General features: G+C 38.5%; 2 protein-coding genes and 1 long non-coding RNA gene across 4 annotated transcripts in view; 1 reads left to right on the top strand and 2 right to left on the bottom strand.

Annotated features, from left to right (window-relative positions):
* The window catches only part of strn (striatin, calmodulin binding protein), a 54,272-nt gene extending 38,711 nt beyond the window's left edge, over positions 1 to 15,561 (bottom strand). The window contains exon 1 of one of the 2 annotated variants that reach the window (XM_046857356.1): positions 14,939 to 15,561. In XM_046857356.1, coding sequence (XP_046713312.1) covers positions 14,939 to 15,154 — 216 coding nt within the window. In that variant the 5' untranslated portion in view covers positions 15,155 to 15,561. Of the gene's footprint in view, positions 1 to 5,775; positions 5,953 to 14,938 lie in introns of those variants that run through there. The other variant, XM_046857357.1, reaches the window with a different exon arrangement.
* LOC124391051 lies at positions 13,785 to 14,857 on the bottom strand. The gene is made up of 2 exons (XR_006926898.1): positions 14,702 to 14,857; positions 13,785 to 14,513 (listed from the first exon to the last, which is right to left on the bottom strand). It is a non-coding gene; the product is annotated as an uncharacterized LOC124391051 (long non-coding RNA).
* A 2,486-nt stretch (positions 15,562 to 18,047) lies between the features above and the next one.
* On the top strand, positions 18,048 to 20,767 carry map1lc3c (microtubule-associated protein 1 light chain 3 gamma). The gene is made up of 4 exons (XM_046856867.1): positions 18,048 to 18,200; positions 18,307 to 18,362; positions 19,545 to 19,651; positions 20,383 to 20,767. The coding sequence occupies exons 1-4, from the start codon at positions 18,143 to 18,145 to the stop codon at positions 20,570 to 20,572; spliced, it is 411 nt and encodes a 136-aa protein (XP_046712823.1). The 5' UTR covers positions 18,048 to 18,142; the 3' UTR covers positions 20,573 to 20,767.
* Positions 20,768 to 23,520: the final 2,753 nt, after the last annotated feature.

Below are 23,520 nucleotides of genomic sequence, written 5' to 3'. Positions count from 1 at the left end.
ATCTTGCTCAGACTTACACTTGAACATGGTTAAATGAATAAATCAAGTTTGTAAATGTGTTTAACTCTGCAGACACACACTGTAAAATGTACATTAAAAAAAAAAAAAAATGAAAACCATTAAATGGTACTATAGGAAGGTTTTCTGTAAGAAAATGTTGAACTTGAAGAAAACATTGGATTTCAGGAAAATCCCCAGGACTGTGAACTTTGTCCATTCTGGTTTCTCAGTCATGTGAAGATATTTAGCAACTAGTCATAGTGTAACTTGTTTTTTTTTTTTTGGAATGCAGCCATAAACTAATAAAAATTACAAGATGCTAGTCTTATTTTAATTTCACCAAAACACGTTTGACTGAATGCTTTGCTTTAAGGTAAAGAGGAATAAAACACTGTGGGATATGCTCTTACTGAAAAAATTAACTGCAGAGTGGGAACTCAAGTAAATCAAGCGAGAAAAGTAGTAAATTAAAGTAATGAAATAAAAACAATTATAGAACAAAAGTAGAATTTACAATAGAATATAAACAAAATGTACATAAACACTGAATTTACACTCAGGAGCAGCATTGAAATAACAGGGCGGAATATTCCTAATAAAGTGCAACTGTGCAAAAAATGCAAATACTTATCATGAAAACTAAATTGGAGGTATTTAGAATCGCGTATAAAGACAGTATGCTCAGCTACAGACGGGCGCTAAAAGCTGCTAGAGCTGAACACCTGAGCAAACTTATAGAAAACAACAAAAACAATCCCAGGTTCCTTTTCAGTACAGTAGCTAAACTAACTACAAATCAGGGCTCTGAAAATTGTGTTCCATCACAGTTTAGTAGTGAGGACTTTATGATTTTCTTCACTGAAAAAATAGATAACATTAGAAAAACAATTGTGGCAGTTCAACCTCTTACAGCATCTCCTGAGACAGTGTTACCTTCAACTCCACAACTCCACTGTTTTACATGTATAGGACAGGAAGAGCTGTATAATGTTATTGCCAAAGCTAAATCGACAACATGTCAGTTAGATCCAATTCCTACTAAATTACTGAAGGAAGTGTTATATACAACTGGTGAGCCTCTTCTAAATATTATTAACTCCTCACTATCTTTAGGTCACGTCCCTAAATCCCTCAAGTTAGCAGTTATTAAGCCCCTCATTAAAAACCTAATCTGGATCCAAACACGTTATCAAATTACAGACCAATTTCAAATCTCCCATTTATGTCTAAGATTTTAGAAAAGATTGTCGCTGCACAGTTATGTTCCTACCTGCAAGAGAACAATATCTTTGAAGAATTTCAGTCAGGTTTTAGGCCCCATCATAGCACAGAAACTGCTCTAGTTAAAATAACTAATGACCTGTTTTTAGCTTCAGACCAAGGCTTCATCTCGCTGTTGGTTTTACTAGATCTTAGTGCTGCATTCGACACTATAGACCATGATCTCCTCCTAGATCGCTTACAAAATTACATCGGCATTCAGGGACAGGCATTAAGCTGGTTTAAATCCTACCTGTCCGATCGTTACCATTTCGTAGATTTGAATGGAGAGCTATCCAGGCTAATGCAAGTAAATTATGGCGTGCCGCAAGGTTCAGTTCTAGGACCCCTGCTCTTCACAATATACATGCTTCCGTTAGGAAATATTATTAGAAGGCATGGAATTAGCTTCCATTGTTATGCTGATGATACTCAGCTATATATTTCATCTAAACCAGGCGATACAGCTCAATTAACCCGGATGACTGAGTGTGTTAAGGAACTAAGAGATTGGATGACCCATAACTTTCTACTTTTAAATTCTGATAAGACTGAGATTTTGCTCATCGGCCCAAAAACTGGTATACAGACGCCCAGCATCTCAACCTGCATTTAGACGGATGTTCTGTAACCACTAGTTCAACGGTAAAAGACCTGGGTGTTATTTTAGACAGCGACTTGTCTTTCAAAAATCACATCAATCAGGTTACAAAACAGCCTTCTTTCACCTTAGAAATATTTCTAAGCTAAGAAATATGTTGTCTATATCCGATGCAGAGAAGCTCGTCCATGCTTTATGACCTCCAGAATAGACTACTGTAATGCGTTACTAGGTGGATGTCCTGCTTCATTAATAAACAAGCTTCAGTTAGTCCAGAATGCAGCAGCCAGAGTTCTTACAAGGTCAAAAAAATATGATCACATAACCCCGATCTTATCGTCCCTACATTGGCTTCCTGTTAAGTTTCAATAGACTACAAACTATTACTTCTCACTTATAAAGCACTAAATGGTTTGGCTCCGTGTATCTATCCAGTCTTTTAACACGCTACAATCCGCCACGCTCCCTGAGATCTCAAAACTCTGGGCTTCTAGTAGTTCCTAGAATAGCAAAGTCCACTAAAGGTGGTAGAGCATTTTCACATTTAGCTCCTAAACTCTGGAATAGTCTTCCTGACGGTGTTCGGGGCTCAGACACACTCACCCAATTTAAGTGTAGATTAAAACGTATCTTTTAGCAAAGCCTACACATAACACACATCACATCATAACCTTGTGCTCCAGAACATCTGATCACATGCACATTATCAACTTGTGCTGTTAATATCATGAACAGCAGCTACGCTAATTCCTCTCCACTGCTTCTCTTTCTCTCCCCATCCCGAGGCATCCTGAGGTTGCTCCAGCTCCAGTCACCTCCCACCTCGTGATGATTACGGACCTTTAAAGAAGTAGATGCCGAACTCACAAACATCCTGAACCATCTAGAGACGTACCAGTGCCATTTGGATCCCGCTACATGTGTGGAGTTTTGACATTGGACCTCCTGGAGTGTTTAAAGGCTCTGGCATGGAGAAGCTGATGCTGGATCTGTGGTGATCACAAATGCTGAGCTTATAAAACTCGGAGCTACTAACCATATAGACTGTTTAAGACTGCAGAAAGAACATTACTTATAATCTTATACTCCAGTAATCATGTTAGTTCTCACTCTCCAGTGTTCTGTATTGTTGAAAGATTTATGATCAAACTCTTGATGTCACCCAGATGAGGATGGGTTCCCCTTTTGAGTCTGGTTCCTCTCAAGGTTTCTTCCTCATAACATCTAAGGGAGTTTTTCCTTGCCACAGTCGCCACGGCTTGCTCATCAGGGACAAATGCACACCATTCACCATCACTGTTGATTTGTGTAAAGCTGCTTTGAGACAATGTCTGTTGTGAAAAGCGCTATACAAATAAACTTGACTTGACTTGACTTGAATCATTAAGGGTGTAATGACACACAGAAATGTAACAATGTGAAAAGATTAATTATGCATGTAATGCAATTGCAGAATTTAAAATCAAATGTTGTGAGGCTAGGTTGCATCATCCAACACCTCACCTACAATCATTAAAATCCACCAAAACCCTTTCTTAAATGTCAAATTTTCACATGGAGAACTTGAGATGGTCACCAACCAGTCATATATTTAAGCTCCTTCTCTGTTTTCACAGCGAGTGTAAACAAACACGGCTGCTCCCACAGTGAACAGCACAAAATTCTGCATTCTATACTAGTAACTGTATATTACCGTCATTTCCGGACTATAAAGCGCACCCATATATAAGCCGCTGATGCAGTAATAGCGGAAAAATGCGGCGGCAGACTATTCCCAAAATTTCGCTCTGCTCTTAAAGGAGCCACAACATATTTCACCCGTTACACCATGTAAACGGGTGAAATATGTTGTGGCTCCTTTAAGAGCAGAGCGAAATTTTGGGAATAGCCTGCCGCCGCATTTTTCCGCTATTACTGCATGTGTGCAAGACCAAGGAATATGTCCTTATTATTTTCTGATGCTCATTTCTAAGTTTCTTTGACTAACCCGTAACGCTGTTGCCAAGAAAAAAAAAACGAGCACGGAAAAACCCAGGAAATCCATAAATTAGCTGCTTCGTTGTTTAAGCCACGGGGTTCAAAACGTGGGAAAAAAGTAACGGGTTATAATCCGAAAAATATGGTACTTTAAAGATAAAATGGCTTTAGACCAATTAATATACATACACAATACTTGACGAATTCTTGACTTGAGAATGTTATCAAGATTAGATTCATCATTAGTGCAAATCAGTTAGCTTGTGGCTACTCAGTATTGTCTGCATGAATGAGTTGAGTTCTCTATAGTAAATAGTCATGCAGATCTGCTAGTGTAAAGGTAAAGAGTCTGTGAGAACATCTGCACCAGTGAAGCCTGTCAACATTAATCTTTTTTAAGAGATTTACTTCATATATTTTTTCTAATAGAAATTTAATAAACAAAAATGTTTTCAATATTTTATTATTCAGAAACGAAAAAAAGTTGTTTTTTGTGTGCAAAATATTTGGATAATCAAAACAAATTAAGACATGGTTACACCCCATATATCGAAAATACAATCAAGCTGGTCCAAATCAGATGCTGCTCTAGAGTTTAAGACTAATATTGTTCAGATAAAAAAAAACTCCCTGCTTGATAATGAAGCCATTTTTTTAGACTGCACACTATACAACATGTCTGCTAATAGCTTAGATCACATCTTCATAGGATTTGCAGTTAATAGCTTGTGCAAAGTAGTGCCAAAACCCCCCTAAACTGGTTGGTTGGATTCAGCTACAGGCTCTGTGGAAGTGGATGCTCTGGGGTCTGATGCTTCAGTGCGTAGGAGGCCTCCCAATGTGTCATCTTCTTGAATATGCAGCAACAAAAATGAAAACGTGGAGGATATGCTTCGCCCGATGCTTCATTTTGCAATTCAAATCAACGATAGGTGTTAAACGAATTACGCCTTTTAAGATTGCCCACATAAGACATCAAGAGACGAATGCCAAGTGATACTGGACTGTTGCTCAAAATGTGACTTCAAACATGCAGATACTTTTAAAGACAGCAGTTCAAAAAAGAAAAAAAGCCTTGATTCTTCAGCAAGAGCTTGGCATCCTGAAGGAGCTGGGCATAATTCAGTCTGCTTCACTGGCAATTTGATCTAAAGAAGCCACAATACAGGAAGATGTTCTGTCGGTGTACTACTGTCATCTGTACAACCACAGCTGTTTCTATGTTTTTACAACAGTCATCTGACCTCCTGTCCTTTGGCCTGGAAGTGGAGCTGGGACTGAGCTCGTCTGAAACAATCAAAAGCAAAACCACAAACAGCCAAACAATTCTAATTTGTAGAGCCACTTTTGTCTGTGCAAAATTAACAACAGAACCTTAGAGTCTGTGTGTCTCTTGTGTGACATGATGGAACATCCTGATATGTGAACAACTTTATGTACATTTATAGCAATCATTTCCTAGCAATGTTCTCAAGAGCTGTCTGCACTGTGATGCATTTGTCTGATTTATAAAAAAAATTGCCAAAAACAAATGTTATAAAACTTTCTCCAAAAACACATACATGATTGTGTAGCCTAAACCAGGCTGAGACACCATTTAAAGGCTCAGGAAACCTTTGCAGGTGTTTGGATTTAATGAGCTGATTAGAGTGCGACACCACGACTCTCCAATATTGACCTTTTTGGGTTTTTTTTGTTTTTAAAAACAATTTTCACATTCTTTGAGATACTGAATTTTGGGTTTTCATAAGCTGTAAGCCATAATCATCAAAATTAAAAGAAATAAACTCTTGAAATATAGCAGTCTGTGTGTGATGAATCTATATAAAATATGAGTTTCACTTTTTGCATTGAATTACTAAAATAAATTATATTTAAATTTATTAAAATGCGCCTGTGTACACACACACACACACACACACACACACATTACTTACATCTTCAGGAAGCAGCAGTACCATAGATTTCCTCCTAGTCATACTGCCTTCTAGCTACAGTGTATTGAAAAAAGTTTGTAGACACCCAACAATAGGATTTGCAAGTGCTTTCTGAACATCTCATTCCTCATCTTGCCTTATAATAACCTCCACTCCATGTTGTACTAGATTTTGGAGTGTGCTCAGAGAAGGTTTGTGCATTCAGCCACAGAGGCATTAGTAAAGTCAGGCACTGATGTAGGGTGATGAGGCCTGGGGTGGAGTCAGTGTTCCAATTTATTTCAAAGATGTTCTGTAGGGGTAAGGTCAGATCTCCACAGCAGGCCACTCAATATCTTCCACTCCAACCTATGTAAAGCATATCTTCATGGAGTTGGCTTTGTGCATGGGAGAATAGTCATGCAGGAACAGGTTTGGGTCTCCTAGTTCAAGTAAAGGAAAATGTAATGCTTAGCGCTACCCAAAGACATCCTGTACAATTATGTGCCTTTGACTGTGTGGTGAATGTTTGGGCAAAGAATCAAATATGCCTGGAACAGTCAGGTATCTAGATACTTTTGTTCATATAGAGTATGTTAACTAGCTAGAAATGTTAACTTATATATTGATAAACTAAAATATAAACATGCTCCAGTTTCTCCGGGAACATTTCTATCTCAATTTAGCTGGATATAAAGTGAGGGCATGCATTAGGGCAAATTTTAAGCAAGAAAACTTGAAAGCAGACGAGAGATTAATAATGTCAGCTGGAAGAGAGGGTGCAGGTTTTCCAGGGTGTCAGTTAATGTCAAAGAGATTATGTAGATTAAATATGTTAATTAGCAATTTGGGGGGGGATTCTGAGTGATAATTTACAGCAGTGTACTCAGACATTAAAAGGCTCATGGGTTCCTATGGGAAAAAATGATAACTGAATGGTCAAAAGGAAATGCGGCAGATCTCCGCAAGTATGCAATAAAACGACTAGATGCAATAAAACGTACGTGGATTTATTAGAGAAAACACACACACACACACACACACACACACACACACGTCTGATCATCACACAACATGGCTCTTCTCACAGAAAGAGGGCTATGCTTTTCATTCTTTACATACTTAGTTCTGACCAAACAGGTGCTGCTTCCCTTCTGCCACATGCACACGCACACATACACACTATTTTCCATCTTTAGTCCCATGTTCTCATTGCAGGAGCACAGCATTCCAGTTGATTTTTCCACCACAATACATCACAAATAGCTCATGACAGTAAGAATGCTAATAGTGGATTTGGAGCTAATTGGTGAAAAGCTGGAGATGGAAACAAAATTGGAACTGCTTTAAAAGCTAACTAGAGCAGGATCACAGAGTCAAAGCAATACTGACCCAGTCACTTCATTTTCCTGTGCTAAGCTGAAGCTTACAGTGAAAGCTGAAAAGAAATGAGTAATCGATTACAAAAGAGAGGATCAGTTCTTTACTGTTCCCACAGGTTCCAATTCTTGAGTGGGTTTGATGCTTGAAACTGCTGGTTCATGACTGATTTATTTTTAAATCAGAATTACAATCCATATTCTTTAAACTAAAACAGCTTTACCAGAGCCTTGTAGTGGATTTGGAGTTTATAATGGAACATTATACTGTACATGAGGCAGAAATTCATCCACCATGAAATCACACATGTTTTTGGGTGATGGAAAGAAATCAGAAAATCCAGAGGAACCCTTCGTGTGAAACTCAATACAGACAGTAAGCTGAGCTCGGAATCAAAGCAGGCAGTCTGAAGCTGTAGGATGGCAATGCTACCTGCCGTGACACCTGCTCAAGACGGTCATTAAAGTTTAATCCGACATATTCTGTTTTACTGCTTAGCTTTTAAAGCTCAAGCACTGGGTCACATCGCCGTACGAGGTAAGAAAAAGAACAGATCGTGACATCATATGAAACCAAACGCATGATTAGGGATCAGATGTCGCTGCACCCGTTTCCAAAGTGTAAGACATGGTATGGAGTGTGTTATTTCTCGAATACCAGAGCAATTGGAAAAAACAATTACAACATTTCATTTATGAATGAATAGCATGAATGATGGGTCAAGCAGTGCAAAATTTTATGTCATGGAAAGTCTGAGAGATAACTTGGTTCCTGTTCTTACCTACATTGTTTATTCCTTCACCAGTCTCTCTCCTTCACATAAAATACAGCTCGTCATATTCCAGAGAAGCCAAAACTCCTTTCTTGAGCTTTAAATCTTTTATGTTATCGAGTGCTTACAATTGAGATGCCCTCCAAAAATGTTAAATAAAATATCTCCAACCAAAACTTACATTTCTGCATTTTACTTGGTTAAACCACAACCCGTTTATAAATCCACTTGTTATTCTTCTCATATTATGCCATAAAATTATTGCATCTGAGCTGTTAGAAACAATCAAATATCAAAACATCATTAATAGTAATTATTCATTTATGGTACCGGCAGAGCGACTGTCTGGGAAACTTCAAACCAATCAGATTCAAGTATTCACATAGAATAAAAACATTAAGTTGTCTAGACGCTGCCTCATACACACATAACTACAACTCCATGTCTGCTTCGAAATTACAACAATTGCTGTGGAGTGTCGAGATTAACCGTGCCCTAGACACTTCAACTTCAATATTCTGAGATATAAATTAGTGCTGCAATGACCTTTGACTAATGAGGAGCGCAGGATGGTGGACAGCTGGAGTCGGCTGGAGATGACAACACTTTCATCACTGACATTTACATGTTATGGTCATTTGTTAGTCTAGTGATGCGGAGTGATGCAACAGGATTTGCAACGCTGGAGTGAAAGGACGTACATCTGTCTCCTTGGGGGGGGGATCTGTTTGTTTTTAAACTCTCTTGAAAATCCCAGGAATTTTGATGTACATAAACTTAAAAACAAATGTCAATGCGTTCAGCTTTTGTAGTCTAGTTTAGCATTTGTCCTGTCAATGTTGCTTTAGTTCAGCACCAATTTATTTTTTGCTCAGCTGGAACTTTTGATCTTTACTTTGTCAGGCATGAAGAAGGTCTACTTGTACATAAATCCTTTCAAAGAAAGGCAAATCCTAACATTCAAAATTTTTAGCCATACCAAAATAAATGCATTAAAATTTTATATTTTCAAGGGTCAGTATCAAATGTAGAAGCTTGGATCAGGATATGTCTCATATTGTGGCTTTAGTGTGTTTATCTTATGCCTGTTATGTATGTGTTGATACAGTCTTTGACAATTGTTGAGACTAGTACTGAAAAAGGCATGACCTACTTTATATTATGTATTCAGGGGCATCGTGGAGCTGTGTTATGCTGGTTTAATACTAAAAATTCTGAAAAAGAAAAAAAAAAAAAGAAAAAAAAAAAAAAAAACCCTAAATCCTCTGTTTCACAAACAGTATCTTCAATACAAAGGTGGTCAACTGCAGAACAGTGTCAGCAAGATAAAAGGATAGCTAGCTAGCTATAGCTAGTCAGACAGAAAATCAGAACAACCGACTGATCAGTCATTAAAAAGAGAACTGCAGCTGGCTTCCATGAATCAAGTTCACACCCTGGCAAAACCAAATATCTCAGTGTTTACCGAAGAGCAGTGCGGTCATGCACAGCAGCTTCTCTGTGCATTTACTTCACTGTTCCACACCCAAATACCTTTGTGTGTGTGTGTGTGTGTGTGTGTGTGTAAATTACAGCACCCTGCACACATCTGTAATGGCTACATAGCCTAATGCCTCATTGATGAAGCCCTTATTGACAACCTCCATAAACAAATTCTTCCATTCAGCTCATTTACTTGAACACTCCTAATACACTGGTTTGTTGTCCAGGTTACAGCACTTCACCGCTCTACAAGAATCAAGTGAATTAATTCTAGAAAAATGTGCTGCTGTATAATTGGTGGGAAATATCCAGTACAAGTTTGCACATATGAGTAATGAAAGCAAACCTGAGCGAGAGTAAGAGCGAGGGAAAGAGCGAGACAGAGAGAAACCTGTTGGAGCAGGTCCATGCAACCAAAACAAACTTGTGGTAAGGCTAAAACGTTCATTCTTGTGCCTGAAGCAACACGGGTGCAAACACATCGCACTCTGACACAGGGAGGTCCCATACATCACTAGCACACGATTCAACCACACATGTCCTGCCTGCATAAATACACAGCTCATGCAACTTGTGGAACTGAACAACAGTATAGTAGTTATTATAGTGTATGGTGCATGCGGTTTTTTGTTTATGTTGATATTATTTCACTCTTATTTGATCATTTCTTTCATTAAAATTTTATTTTTAATGTGATGTACGAATGGCTCGACTACATACTTGCATGGGGCTTAAGATTGACCATTCTAGGTGTAAAATTACTGTCAGTTTCTCTCCTGCTGTCTTGGCCTTTCTCTCACGAACACACAGATCAATTACTGCAATTGTACAGTTTTTCATAGGGCTGCACAATTTGGGAAAAATGTCATGTTGCGATCATTGTGATTGGTTATCAAGGAAATTGCACACAGATTAGTGATAATGCTGAAATATGTATTTGTAAAACTATAAAGGTTTTTAAAATGAATTTTTTATATACAAAATGAAAACTTTTGCATTAATTTAAACATTTCTTCTCGAAGGTACAGGTGAATTTAAAAAAAGAATTAAAAAAAACAAACAAAAAAAAAAACCCCACAAAAATACGATATTCAAAACATTTTATCGAAACAAACAGGGAACGCCCTGCCGCTGCCTTCAGCCCATTTCAATTATTTACCTGTTTTTCTGCTCAAGTTTTGGATACAGTATATGTTTACATACTTGATTTCTGCCAATTTTGCAATCATTATTATTAAATTTGTTTAACCTTTTTTATGGAATCTTGCCCAGGGTTCCAAAAGGATAGAAACAGCCCTGTTTACTCAGGATGTAACAGACACAGGAGAGGGAGAGGGAGAGAGGAAGAGAGAGACCAGGCAGAGCTGATGGGAAAGTGAAGGTTGCCATTTGAATGTGAGCGAGTTACGTTTTGTTGGAAAGAAAAAATTGCGTTACCATGAGTGTGTGAGTCCCGGCGCGAGTACGAGGGAAGGAAAACGGCAGGGCAAAAGTGAATGAAAAATAAAAGAAAGCACTGTCTGTTAAACAATCGGCTGTCGTCTCTTTCTTCCAACCCGGGAACTACTGAGATCTGTTACAGATTTGTCATATTGCTACATGATGTAGCAACTTTTATTTAGCAAATCTTGCACAATACCTCTCTGCTCAGTGCTAGTAATCTTAAAGCTAACAACAGAGGTAGCGTTTTTTTGGCTACTAGTTCAGTGTCCGTCTACTCGGCCTCTATCTTGGTCTCTGCGCATTACACACGTGCACTGCCTAAACTAAGACTATCTGGTCTTTTTTTGTTTTGTTAGCAGCACGTAAAATCTGCAAACTGTTCTCAGAAAGTGTGTGTACACACATGCCCTTATTTATTTCATTAAACCGCAACATTTGTCATCATATAATCGCACAATGGTCACCTATTATTACCCACCCAGCAACCAGCTTCCACCTGGAGAAGTTAAATGCCAGCATACGTTTTCTCAAAACCATGCAACACCCCATGTCACAGGGCAGTGTAACTTCCTCCAAGGAAAGTGCTATCTGCCGTCTTCAGTATATATATGTTTAGTGTTTCTGTGATTGACAGGAGTAAAAGAGAGAAAGAGAAAGACAGCGGGGGAATGTCATCACTCTCACCAAAGCCAATTTTGCTTGGCTTGGCGTTTACTTGGCTTCTAGCCATGGATGGCTGTGACATCCTCAAGAATGAATCTGTGGCATGACTCCTTCCTGTTGCGCCACTCGAGATTTTTCAATGACCAAAATTCTAATTACTATTTGGGTAAATCCTGGCTGAGGTTTTCAGTCTCAGGGGATGAGCGTGGGTTTAGACTTTCACTGTGCTATTTCTAAATTCACCTCAGCTTTCCGTCCTGCATCACATGTCCTCTGTATCGCTCTCTCTCAGGGGAAAACACCTACTCAAAAAGAGATCAGACCTGTCTCTATGATGCTTGGGCCACACCACTACATCGAAGAATATCTGAATAAATCCCTTATTGCACACCCTATTGTCTTTTATTCATTATATATCACGATGTATCATGTAACTCATTATTGGAATGCATGTACCCGAGAGAAGAAAGTGAGGGGGAGAGAGGGAGCAAACGAGGCAGTGCAGTGCAGGAGGATGAGTCACCACAGAGACCGGAGACTATTCTCTGCTGCAGAGTCAATCCTAGAACTCCCTGCAAATATCTACATGCAAAATACACATACATACACACACACACACACACACACACACACACACACACACACACACAGACGGTAAAGCAGGAAGCGAGCTTTGCTCTCGCTTCAGCGCGTTAAACAATGACATCACCGTGTCTAACACTATATGGCATGTAATAAAAACCACTAACCACAGCAGTGTAGAAAACACACAGCTCATGGAGACACAGATGCTGTGATCATTTCTGAGTTATGAGTGATTAAGTGTCTTCACACAGATTTATTTCACACCGCTTTTGTCCGTGAGAAGGCGGGGTTTAAACATGTTTGCCTTCTAAAGTCTCTGTATCTCTCAAGCGTGCACACACACACACACACACACACACACACACACACACACACACACACACACACACACACCCTGTTACAAGGCACAAAAAACTCGATGGCTATGAGAGCAATCACATACACACAAAAGGAGAATGCAGCTAAAGGGGAAAATGAGCGAAATGAACCCACCAGCTCATTTGTTCTTGTCAACACCATCTCTCTGGAATCTGTAACACTTTTATTTAAAAAAAAAAAAGTGTCACCTAATCTAGTGAGTGAGACGGAGGGAAAACGAAGCTTGCACAGCCATCAAACAACTTCCACTTGTAACTGTAGCTGCTCCTTCCATTCTAGAGTAGGTGAAGAAAGAAAACAACTCAACAACTTTCAATATCCACAAAGGCACGAAGAAATTCCAAGTGGAGTTACACTTCGTTAAATCGGAGTCGAATGAATAATAGGCGCTCAAGACAGCACGTGAAATATAGATCATAGAAACGATGTGGCTGAGGAGATCCTAGAAGACTGCTGGTGACTACAAGGTGTAAAACATGGTTGCTGGGAACATTATAGTTATATGCTGATTAGATACCGATTACAGTGGGCTCTACAGGGAAAAATCTATGACATAGTTCGGCGTTATCGCTAAAGTAAGAAGGCGCTGATCTGATGGAGCAGTGATTTCATACCTGGAATACCGGTTTGCTATAAGTGTAGAACTGTCACTTGTCGGTCGCACCCTTTGCCACATTTTAGGTCCCAACTCTAACATCTCACATACTGTTCATAATTTAACAGAAGCTTCCAGAGTCAGTTAAGTTACTAAGAACAGATTATCATACTAAAAATTAAAAATGGAATCTAGTCACGCTTCAAGGGCGAACAGGAAATACACCACATTTATGTTGAATGGGTGACTGTCAGAAAGCAGTCAAACTGATGTTGGTGCTCAAAGTCGTCATGCCATATTAATAACCTTATGAAATACAATACCATAGTTCTACAGAAAAGGGACAAAAGTATTCCACAAAAAAAAAAAAATATTCAGATAACAATCTCTAATAAAACCAATGTGTGTTCACATCTCCAGGATCTCATAAGTGGTCACATCCAGATTTGTATACTCAGAGACTAGCAAGTAACAAAAGCAAGAAAAAAGAAAAAAAAAAACCTAATCCTGATTGGTTGTATGTGATTCAATGGAGCACATAGTTCAAGAAAATGTACTGAATTCGTGTATTTGTTTGAATCTTGCAGTTGCAAATCATGTCGACAACCAGCTACATTTTGCATGTTATGTAAACCAGCCATTTATAGACATGGAGCTGGCATGAAATAGTTCAAACCCAAACCACACCCACTCCAACTACACCTCTGGGAACAATGCATAAGTCAGCCAAGCTAATAATTTACCTTTTATTACAGATCAGGACATGCATTTTGCTATCTGAACTGTGAAACGCATGTTGTGTCGTAACATTTAATAGCCATTTTGGTTGTTTTTAGTTTAGAGCACTCATTGATACAGACACCATGATGGACCATTAGAATTAGTTCAGTTGATATTAGTTGCTGCATGGCCTCCATGCTTTCTCTGCCCTATAGTTAAAACAGTATCCTTAATAAAAACTGCAACAGCAGAAACACGGTGGCATGAATTTCAGCTTGACTCATGAACAAAGTATAGATCCTGAAGGGGGAAGTCTGGGGAATGGAAATGTGTGTCTTTGTGCTCCGTGATCGCAGAACTGAGGTGCTCCCATCACTGTTGCTTTGCTGCTACGTGATTGCAAATACTGTTGTGCGTGCACTATGCGTGGCACCTTGCAATGACTAATGCCTTTGACTATCAGTGTTTTTTGAGGTTACAGTGAAGTTTCCATGGGAAAAAACTCGAGGTTATTACATGGAGTACTTTGCTTTGCTTTAATTCCCATCATTTATCATTAATATGTACAGATTGTGATGATGTACATTCAAATAGTGGCATGTGGATCCTGGATGAGAAGATTTTTTATAAGTAAATGAGGATAATCGGATCAAACCTATCAGATACCAGGATCAGTTCTGATGCATCCCCATAAGATATAATCCTGATCCTGGAGATCCTCTGGCACCCTGATAAAAACACCTGTAGCATTGCAAAAAAATGTAAATAAATACATATATTTAAACAAAAAATGTTGAAGCATTGAATCAGTTTCCATAATGGCGGTCCTGGATTGCACAGTATGTATTAAGATCAACAGATCCTGTGCATTTCTGGGTCATCACAGATCCTGATCACCTCTCATCACAGGTTCTAAAGCAAGGCCTAACCTGCATGCTGTTGACTCATTTTCCTCCGTGCATTTCGAGCAGTACTGGGAGTCAAATCCCACGGATTCCGCTGGCAACTCTAAAGTTCACTCTACGTCAAGGTGTGCTGCGTTGTGTCGTCATTCCCCGGGCTAACGCTAGCTTCACAGCAAAGCGCTGCTGAGTGCAGGGACAAAACCAAGCACGGAAATCATTGCACCGGAAAAACCTTTCCCAAAACATATCCAGGCGAATTACCTGTAATTCAGCACGCTCCACGTCCCACTGAGCTCGCTCTACCTCGAAACGGGCCCATTCGTGCTGCAGAAAGTGCAGGATCCCCGGGATGTTATACTGCGCCCTCACCGCTTCTCCGCCTCCGTCGCCCGTTTGCTGGACCGCTTTTGCTCCGACGGCCAAACCGGAGTTATTGTTATTATTAAAAAACACACCGGGGCCCGCCTGTTCGTCCATGGCCAGGCCGGGAAGGGAGATCCGTTCGCCCAGATTGGCACGACAACTCCGTCTGATGGCTTCTCTCTGTCTTGCACTTTACAATATCCGCTTTCAGTGAAGCGGAGAGGAAAAACAGGCGGTCGACCGACACACTGCTCTCTCTACAAGGCAAAACCCCTAGTCCTTCAGACAGATCATCAAAAAGCTCCCTTGCCCCTATATACGCACACTTCCTAAAGGGTGAAACACTAAACCTCTGCGTCCTACGTAGTGAAGATTCTATCCAACGGCGAGTTTTTTGGGACTCGACCGTTAATCTGTGACGCTGGCACCGCGAGCTCACGCCCACAAACAGAAGCGTAGCGCGCGCGCGCGCGCCCCGTCAACATACTACGCTCTGATTGGTTGCCGTAAATCACTTTGACCGTAAATCAGCCAATCGGAGGTGAAGGCACTTGTTCGGACGGCATAGCAAGCGCGGTGCATGATGGGACATGCGGTTGGTGGCTTTAAAGCTCACGCCTTTCAAACACTTATTTAGGGCCTGGTACTTATTTATTTTGAAACGTCAGAAATGTAAACAAGATATATTCCTATAACAGACCAGTAAAATGTAAAATAATGTCTATGAAAAAATAATCAATAAATATTGAAAAAAATCCATTAACACTTTTTTTTAACCAAAGGTGTTATGTTTTCATCTAACAAGATCCAGTTAAATGAAATACACGGCTTCATTTCAAAGCCACAGAAGAGTCTGCACTGCTACTGATATTACAGGTTGTACTCAGTATACAACAAGAGCACCTGTGTGTAGGTGTTCCCTGCTCCCCTCATCTTCATTGCTTTGGCCAGGGGGAGGAAACAAAAAAAAAACCAGGAAGACACAGACAACAGACATTTATACACATAGAGAAGTGAAGCGTAATCTCAGTAATCCCTGGATCACACCAGGGACAATAGCCGTAATCCCAATTGAATTGTATTGATTCAAACAACCGCATAGTAGGTATACGTAATTTAGTGGTGTCTGCCTAGATGTTGAATGATTGAAGTATATAGGATATACATGTTCAATTATGGACTGGAAATAGATGCAGTTATGCAGTTTGACTACAGCATCATTATTCAAAATGTGGTCACAAATTTGGAAATCACACAAAACTTCTTTTGGGTTCAAAATCAAAATTCCGATACATCATAATTACAAAACTGCACTAGAATGTGACTAAAGTCATACATGAAGCCAACGAAGTCATAGAACTTTTTAGGTCATTAATGTAAAATTCACATTATTTGCATATTTGAATTACACAGAGTGTAATTATAACCGGCTACTTGAAAGTGCACAAAGGCATGAATAAGTGCAAATAAGTGTGTACCTGATGTCCTGCAATAGACTGGCATCTCATTAATGGTGTATTCCCATTTCACTTTCAGCATTCTCTGGATGAGCTCTGCATCTATTGAGCCAAGGTGAAGTTAAAAAAATTATTTCTGGAATATTGGTGTAAAAATTTTAAAACCAACACTGAAATCTAACCAGGACCACTTGGTCATGTTTATCTCCTAATAAACACCATCATAAATGTGTCAGCAATGTACGCCTGAGATATCAGTGTAGCACACAAGCAAAGTTTTCAAATGAATAACTAAACCATTGCATTAACAAACACATTTTTAGACATTTATTTGAACAAAGACTTTTGAATGATAGAACTTTGAGAACATACAAACCCTCAATGCTCTTCATTATTAAATTACAGTATCAAACTGTATAACTTCATGATAATAGCATGGCACTTTCACGGATGCATGTTTTGTAAATTAGTAGCCTATGTATTCTATGTACTTTGAAGTGCATGCACTGTAGAAAAAGCTTTTATTTGTTATTTTAAAACACAGTGAGATTCCTTATTCACATATAACCTGGAAATTTGGAAGCTGGAGTCAGAGTGCAGGTTCATCTATGATACAGCATCCAGGAAATACCCATAGACTATCATTGTGTACCTTTCATTAGCTTTAAGATTAAAAAGCAATAAAAGTGCATGAGCTGCCCTTAATGTCCAATATTGCACCTGGAATTAGTTCAAAGGGATGATGATATTCTACTATGGTGCTTTGAATCTTTTCATTATCATGAGTTTCTGCCATACATGAAATATATTTTTTTTTACTGGTACACCGCCAGGTCAGTATATACAAAGCAGCACTTAATGGGTGATTCAAATCAGCACACTTGAGCACAACATATTTTGTTCTTGAAGGGTGTCAAGAGTAATAAATGTGTCAAAAGAACAGATAGCACAGGGCTAAATTGATGGCTGGAATAGAGGGTCATGAAGCAGCCTTAGACGAATTACATGGTACTTTTTAGACAATAATGAGAAATGTGGGAGTTACACAGATTTCTGAAGAGTGTATGCCAAGGCTGTTTATTGGTACTTCTTCTTTGACACCACAACCCTGGATCTTGAACTAAGTTTAGTTCCTTACTTGGTATTTTAACTTTGATATTGGATTTGTTGCTATTGCTAATGACTGGCCACGGCAATACTAAACAACAAAGATTGTACACTAAAAGACGGAAAGTGATTATTTGCTCGAACCTTCCACCATTACCATAAAATAAACAGCGCACAAAACACCGTAAAAAAACAAGCATAACACCCTTGGTTTTACAATAAAAGCCATTAATAAGTTTTAATAAGTTTAATGCATTCATTCCTGAGATGAAAGATTTGCCTCGGCTATACTGCATCTGCTATGTTTTTTTCTTTCCTTTTTTTCTTTCCTTTCTCAATTTCTGCAAATCAGCCAAACTCCTAATCCAGTAGGTCATGAGGAAGGCCTGGGGAAGGCTCCGGCCTGGGGAAGGCTCAGGCTCTGCTACGTCACCTGCTGGACGCTATTTAATTGGAGTTAGGTGCGCTTCATGAGGAATCAGTGTGAGCGGATCAGAGTCCGTGGGAACCCGACACGCAAAGTCGGAAAACATCCTCCATGGCTCCGTTTGAGAAAGCCCAGCACCCCAAACCCTTTAAGCAGAGGAAGAGCTTTGGTAACCAGCTTTTAGTACATATGCAATTGTCCCACTGGTGCGTGTAGGTGCGTGTATTCTCTTTCTGTCTCGCATCTTATCTAACTTTTTTTTTTGTGATAAACAGCAACGCGAAAGCAGGAGGTGGCGGGAATCAGAAGCAAATTTCCAACCAAAGTGCCGGTAAGGTGAAAGTATTCGAGACCTAACCTGCTTTAGAAGTACTAACTCGACCATCCTTCCTTACTATACCCAGAACCTCAGATTAGTTTTCAGTGTAAAATGGGGCATCAGTGATCCTTCAGATTCAATATCACTGGTACATCAACTTGAATATGATTTCAGTAAAAACTCTTAATTTTTTCCCATGAGAAGAAATACTTGCTTCTGAAAGTAATCGAGGCTCAAAGGTGAAAGTACTGATGTTTTTATACAATTCAGTGTTTTATTCCCTTATCCATGTTTTTTTTTCTTCTAATGAGTTTTCTGTTCAAAGAAAATCCCGCGAGACCTGTGCTTGTGATCTCGCGGTAGGTAACTAGGAACTTTCTGAACTGTATTTTACCTGTAATTGACCTTAATGTCTTGATGCAAAATATTTTAAAATGAAGATGCGCTAAAGTACTTGAGAAAATATACTGGGGGTGTAAAGTCCAGTAATGAGGCAAATGTACTCCATTACTGTCTATCACTGTTTTTTAATGGTTCTATTTTTTTTTTTAAGTAATTTCAGATAATGCACATTGTGGTGTTTGGTTATTTCATCAAAGGAACATCCTCAGTACCAATATTAATCCACTGATGGACCTTTTCGAGATTTACACTAAAAGCTAATTGTTGCACCCCATGTGCAATTATCTTTCATTGATGGAACCACTTTTATTTATTTAGTTTCTTCTTCTTTCCTCTGTCTGATAGTCTAGTTGTAATTGCTGTTGTATATCTAAGAGGATGCTCTACACCCTTTTATTGTACTTGTGAAGTAATTACTAACCATTTTTCAACTGGTGTGGATTAATTTTACAAGTATGTCTTATCGTTTTGATATTTCCATAGATGATCTTTCAGGATTTCAGTGTGTAGTGTTTGGGCTACAAATGATAGATAGATAGATAGATAGATAGATAGATAGATAGATAGATGTTTTTCTTTTATTTTTTATATATATATATATATATATATATATATATTTATTTATTTATTTATTTAAAAAAAAGAGCCCAGTTTAGATTGTTTTCCAGGAATATAGACATTCTATAGTTCAGAAAGATGCTTCCAGAACTCTGTTATTTTTCTGAAACAGTTTTGTATGTGTAGTGCTGTATTCTTATTTTTACATGTAGTTTAAGCACTGTTTTCTTGCAGGTGATCATAGAACGATATCATCGTGAAAAATACCTCCCGCCCTTAGACAAAACAAAGTTTCTTGTTCCTCAAGAACTAACAATGACTCAGTTTGTGACTATTATCAGGTGGGTTCTCATTTCTTTGGACTGTTTTTACATCTCTTTTGGGAGTTTAAATGCTTGTAACCTTGAATCTCTTGCTAAGATATAAAGCCCCAGTCACCCATAGCAGCTTTGGTGTTGTGCCAGTGCTTATGATTAAGAACATGAGGAATTTGGGTTGTATAAGGACAGGGTAAATTTGAGTTTCTGTGGGAATGGGCTAAATTAAGACCTCTGCCCTTTTGACTAAATATGGTAAGTGCTCTGACTTTTGTTTAACTGTATTGGAATAAGTGATTTAAAAGTAAAGAGTAAAAATGATTCCAGTTTCCAGCATAGTGGGAGTGCGTTCTAGCATTATAAGTGAGTTCACAATCAGAGGAGGTAAAGTAAGTGAGAATAAATTCTAATAGGTCACAAAATATTTGTAATCAAATTAAACTGGTATGTAGCATTTAAGATTCAATATCTCAGTAGGTTCTACAAGCTTCAGAAGACCATTTGTCAATATAACTACAGTCCAATTATTGAGCATTAAACATTTAAAAAAAAAAAAAAAAAGGCAGACTGCACACTGATCTGCCTTGTGCTTTAACAATTATTTGGGTGTAAACAGATAAATAGGACCACTCTTATTTCATTTAACTTCAGTTTCTCTAAAGGCATTTCTGTGTTCTATGAGAGAATCATGTGTTTTAAAAACGTAAAGGACTTCTGTCTTGCAGAACTGGCATTAAATTGCTTTTCCTTTTCAGAAACCGGATGACTCTCATGCCAAGCCAGGCTTTCTACCTGCTCATAAACAACGCGGGTATCGCCAGCATGTCCCTTACTATGGCACAGGTGTACAAGGACCACAAAGATGAGGATGGCTTTCTGTACATGACCTATGCCTCTCAAGAAATGTTTGGACACTGTAAATGTGTGGATCAATTCTTAACATGATTAATATACTGTTGCATGGGGTGAAGTTTAAAAATGTAAAAGGGGTTGTTTAAAAATTGTAGGTAACACTATTTAATAATGCTTGTACATAACATTGATTTGTATTTGTTTTAAAAATTCTGTATTTTGCTTGTATCATGGGAATGTTTTTTTTTTTAATTAACTAAGTAATAAATTGCATCTGTCATTCTTGCATTGGTCACTAGAGTGCAGCTTTGGGTCAAAATGAATCTCTAACCACAGAAATGTTTCAATCTCTAATCGCTTTATTACTACTGATGGCTGGCTGGATATTTAACTGCTAGTGACTAATGTGAATCTACACAAACTAAACAGCGTAATATACACTCAAGTTCAGGGCAACAGCCAGACCTGGGAAATAAGTCATGCATGTTACAAGGATTACATGTTGAATAAACCAAAATGTAGTACAGTATATGCTTTCATTATTTTAGGCTATTTATGTAAAACATTAAAAAAAAAAGCAGTCAAATTCTGTGAATATATAAAGACTGATTTCATATACATTTTAAAATGGTGATCTTAGCCTTGAGAATAGTTGCTTAATGAATAAATTCAATGAGTAATTTTTTTTTTTTTCTTCCATGATCCATTTCATGGCCTCAAACTCTAATCAAAGTAGTTGAAAACAAATGCAGACAGGTAACTGAGACTCTGCTCAAAATATATATATTTTCTTTTTTTCATAAAAGAAAAATGTTAAATGAATTCAAAATAAGAATGGCTAAATCTAAGTATTTAAGATTGGAGACAAAAAAAAAGTCATGTCTTAGATTATAACATTTAACTGAATAATAAATTGTATGCTTTCACAAATAAAATATTAAATAACAAAGGCAGAGATCTGGCTTCACTTAGATCAAAAAACGCATAAGGGAGGAAATATGTATAACCCAACATGTTCACTTAGTAGTGTTGCCCCTGCACTTGAATTAGAACATGATGCATGTCGATTTCAGTTTCCTGAAACGTCTTGCTTAAAAGAACATAAAATTGCATTCACACTATGATCAGTCTGTGTACTCAAATCATGTACCCTGAGTTCAATAAACTACATACAGTCTGATTAACAGAGGTACACTATTTTGGCATGCTTTTTAAATAAATTGCTTGAATAAAAAAATTATATACAATAACACAAAATATCTCACAAAAGTGAGAACAACCCTCAGATTTCAGCAAGCATTTTATTATACGTTGAACAAAATTAAAAAACACACTTTTTCTATGTACACAAAAGGCCTATTTCTCTTAAATATTGTTCACAAATCTGTCTAAATCTGTGTTAGTGAGCACTTCTCCTTTGCTGAGAGAATCCATCCACCTCACAGGTGTAGCATATGAAGATGCTGATTAGACAGCATGGTTATTGCACAGGTGGGCTTTAGACTGGCCACAATACAAGGTCACTCTAAAATGTGCAGTTTTATTACACAGCACAAAGCCACAGATGTCGCAAGTGTTGAGGAAGTGTGCAATTGGTATGCTGACTGCAGGAATGTCCACCAGAGCTGTTGCCTGTGAATTGAATGTTCATTTCTCTACCATAAGCCGTCTCCAAAGACGTTTCACAGAATTTGGCAGTACATCCAACCAGCCTCACAACCACAGACCAGGTGTAACCACACCAGCCCAGGACCTCCACATCCAGGATCTTTACCTCCAAGACTGTTTGAGACCAGCCACCCAGACAGTTGCTGCAACAATCAGTTTGCGTAACCAAAGAATTTCTGCTCAAACTGTCAAAAACCGTCTCAGGGAAGCACAACTGCATGCTCGTTCATCCTCATCTGCGTATACAACAGCGTGTTCCAGTTCCTGCCAATATCCAACAACTTCGCACAGCCATTGAAGAGGAGTGGACTAACATTCCACAGTCCACAATCAACAACTTGATCAACTCTATGATAAGGGGATGTGTTTCACTGTGTGAGGCAAATGGTCTTGTACCATTTCTCTGTTCTGGCATATTGTGGTGGCCAGCCTAAGGCACACCTGTGCAATAATCATGTTGTCTAATCAGCATCTTGATATGCCACACCTGTGAGGTGGATGGATTAACTCGGAAATGGAGAAGTGCTCAGTAACACAGATTTAGACCGCTCAGTGAACAATATTTGAGAGAAATAGGGCCTTTGTGTATAACATCATTATAAAATGGGTGGTGCTGAAAACATGGATGTGTATGAATTGAAATGAGTATTGCGTGTGTGTTTGAGTTCAGGTTGTAACAGTTCAGTAACACACAGTTGAGTGTGTGTGAGTTTGGTACAGTTCAGTTCTATGTGTTGAGGAACCTGATAGCTTGAGGGAAAAAGCTGTTGCACAGTCTGGATGTGAGGCCCGAATGCCTAAGAACCTCTTTCCTGGTGGTAAGAGAGGGAAAACTGTGTGTGAGGGGTGTGTGGGGATGTCCACAATGCTGTTGGCTTTGCAGATGCAGAGTGTGGTGTAAATGTCTGTGATAGAGGGGAGAGAGACTCAGCTGATCTTCTCAGCTGTCCTCACTATCCACTGCAGGGTCTTGCGATCCAAGACGGTGAAGTTCCCAAACCAGGCAGTGATGTAGGATGCTCTCGATGGTCCCTCTGTAGAACATCGTCAGGATGGGGAGAGATAAATGGGTGTGAAAATGGCTGTATGTTGAGTTATTTTCAGAGAACAGTAAATAATTATTGCTATAGAAACTGCACATATACTACTCAATAATATATCCAAATATATATATATATATATATATATATATATATATATATATATATATATATATATATATATATATATATATACACTAAAATGGCTGCTGAAATGTGAGGTGTATACTTACTTGGGTTATATATATGGTTTTATATGGTGTTTGTGTGTATGTATGTATATGTATATACATACATACATACATACATACATACATACATATACACATACCT

Source organism: Silurus meridionalis, chromosome 9, assembly GCF_014805685.1.
Source record: "Silurus meridionalis isolate SWU-2019-XX chromosome 9, ASM1480568v1, whole genome shotgun sequence".
Lineage (NCBI taxonomy): Eukaryota > Metazoa > Chordata > Actinopteri > Siluriformes > Siluridae > Silurus > Silurus meridionalis.
Note: the sequence above shows the minus strand (reverse complement) of the source record. Positions and strands in the feature narration are given on the sequence as shown.

Bases quoted from the DNA above. Each gene is read 5' to 3' on its own strand.
- map1lc3c (XM_046856867.1), top strand. From the start codon at position 18,143: ATGGCTCCGTTTGAGAAAGCCCAGCACCCCAAACCCTTTAAGCAGAGG. The intron at 18,201-18,306 runs GTAACCAGCTTT...TGTGATAAACAG, and splicing joins TAAGCAGAGGAAGAGCTTTG to CAACGCGAAAGCAGGAGGTG. The intron at 19,652-20,382 runs GTGGGTTCTCAT...TTTCCTTTTCAG, and splicing joins CAGTTTGTGACTATTATCAG to AAACCGGATGACTCTCATGC.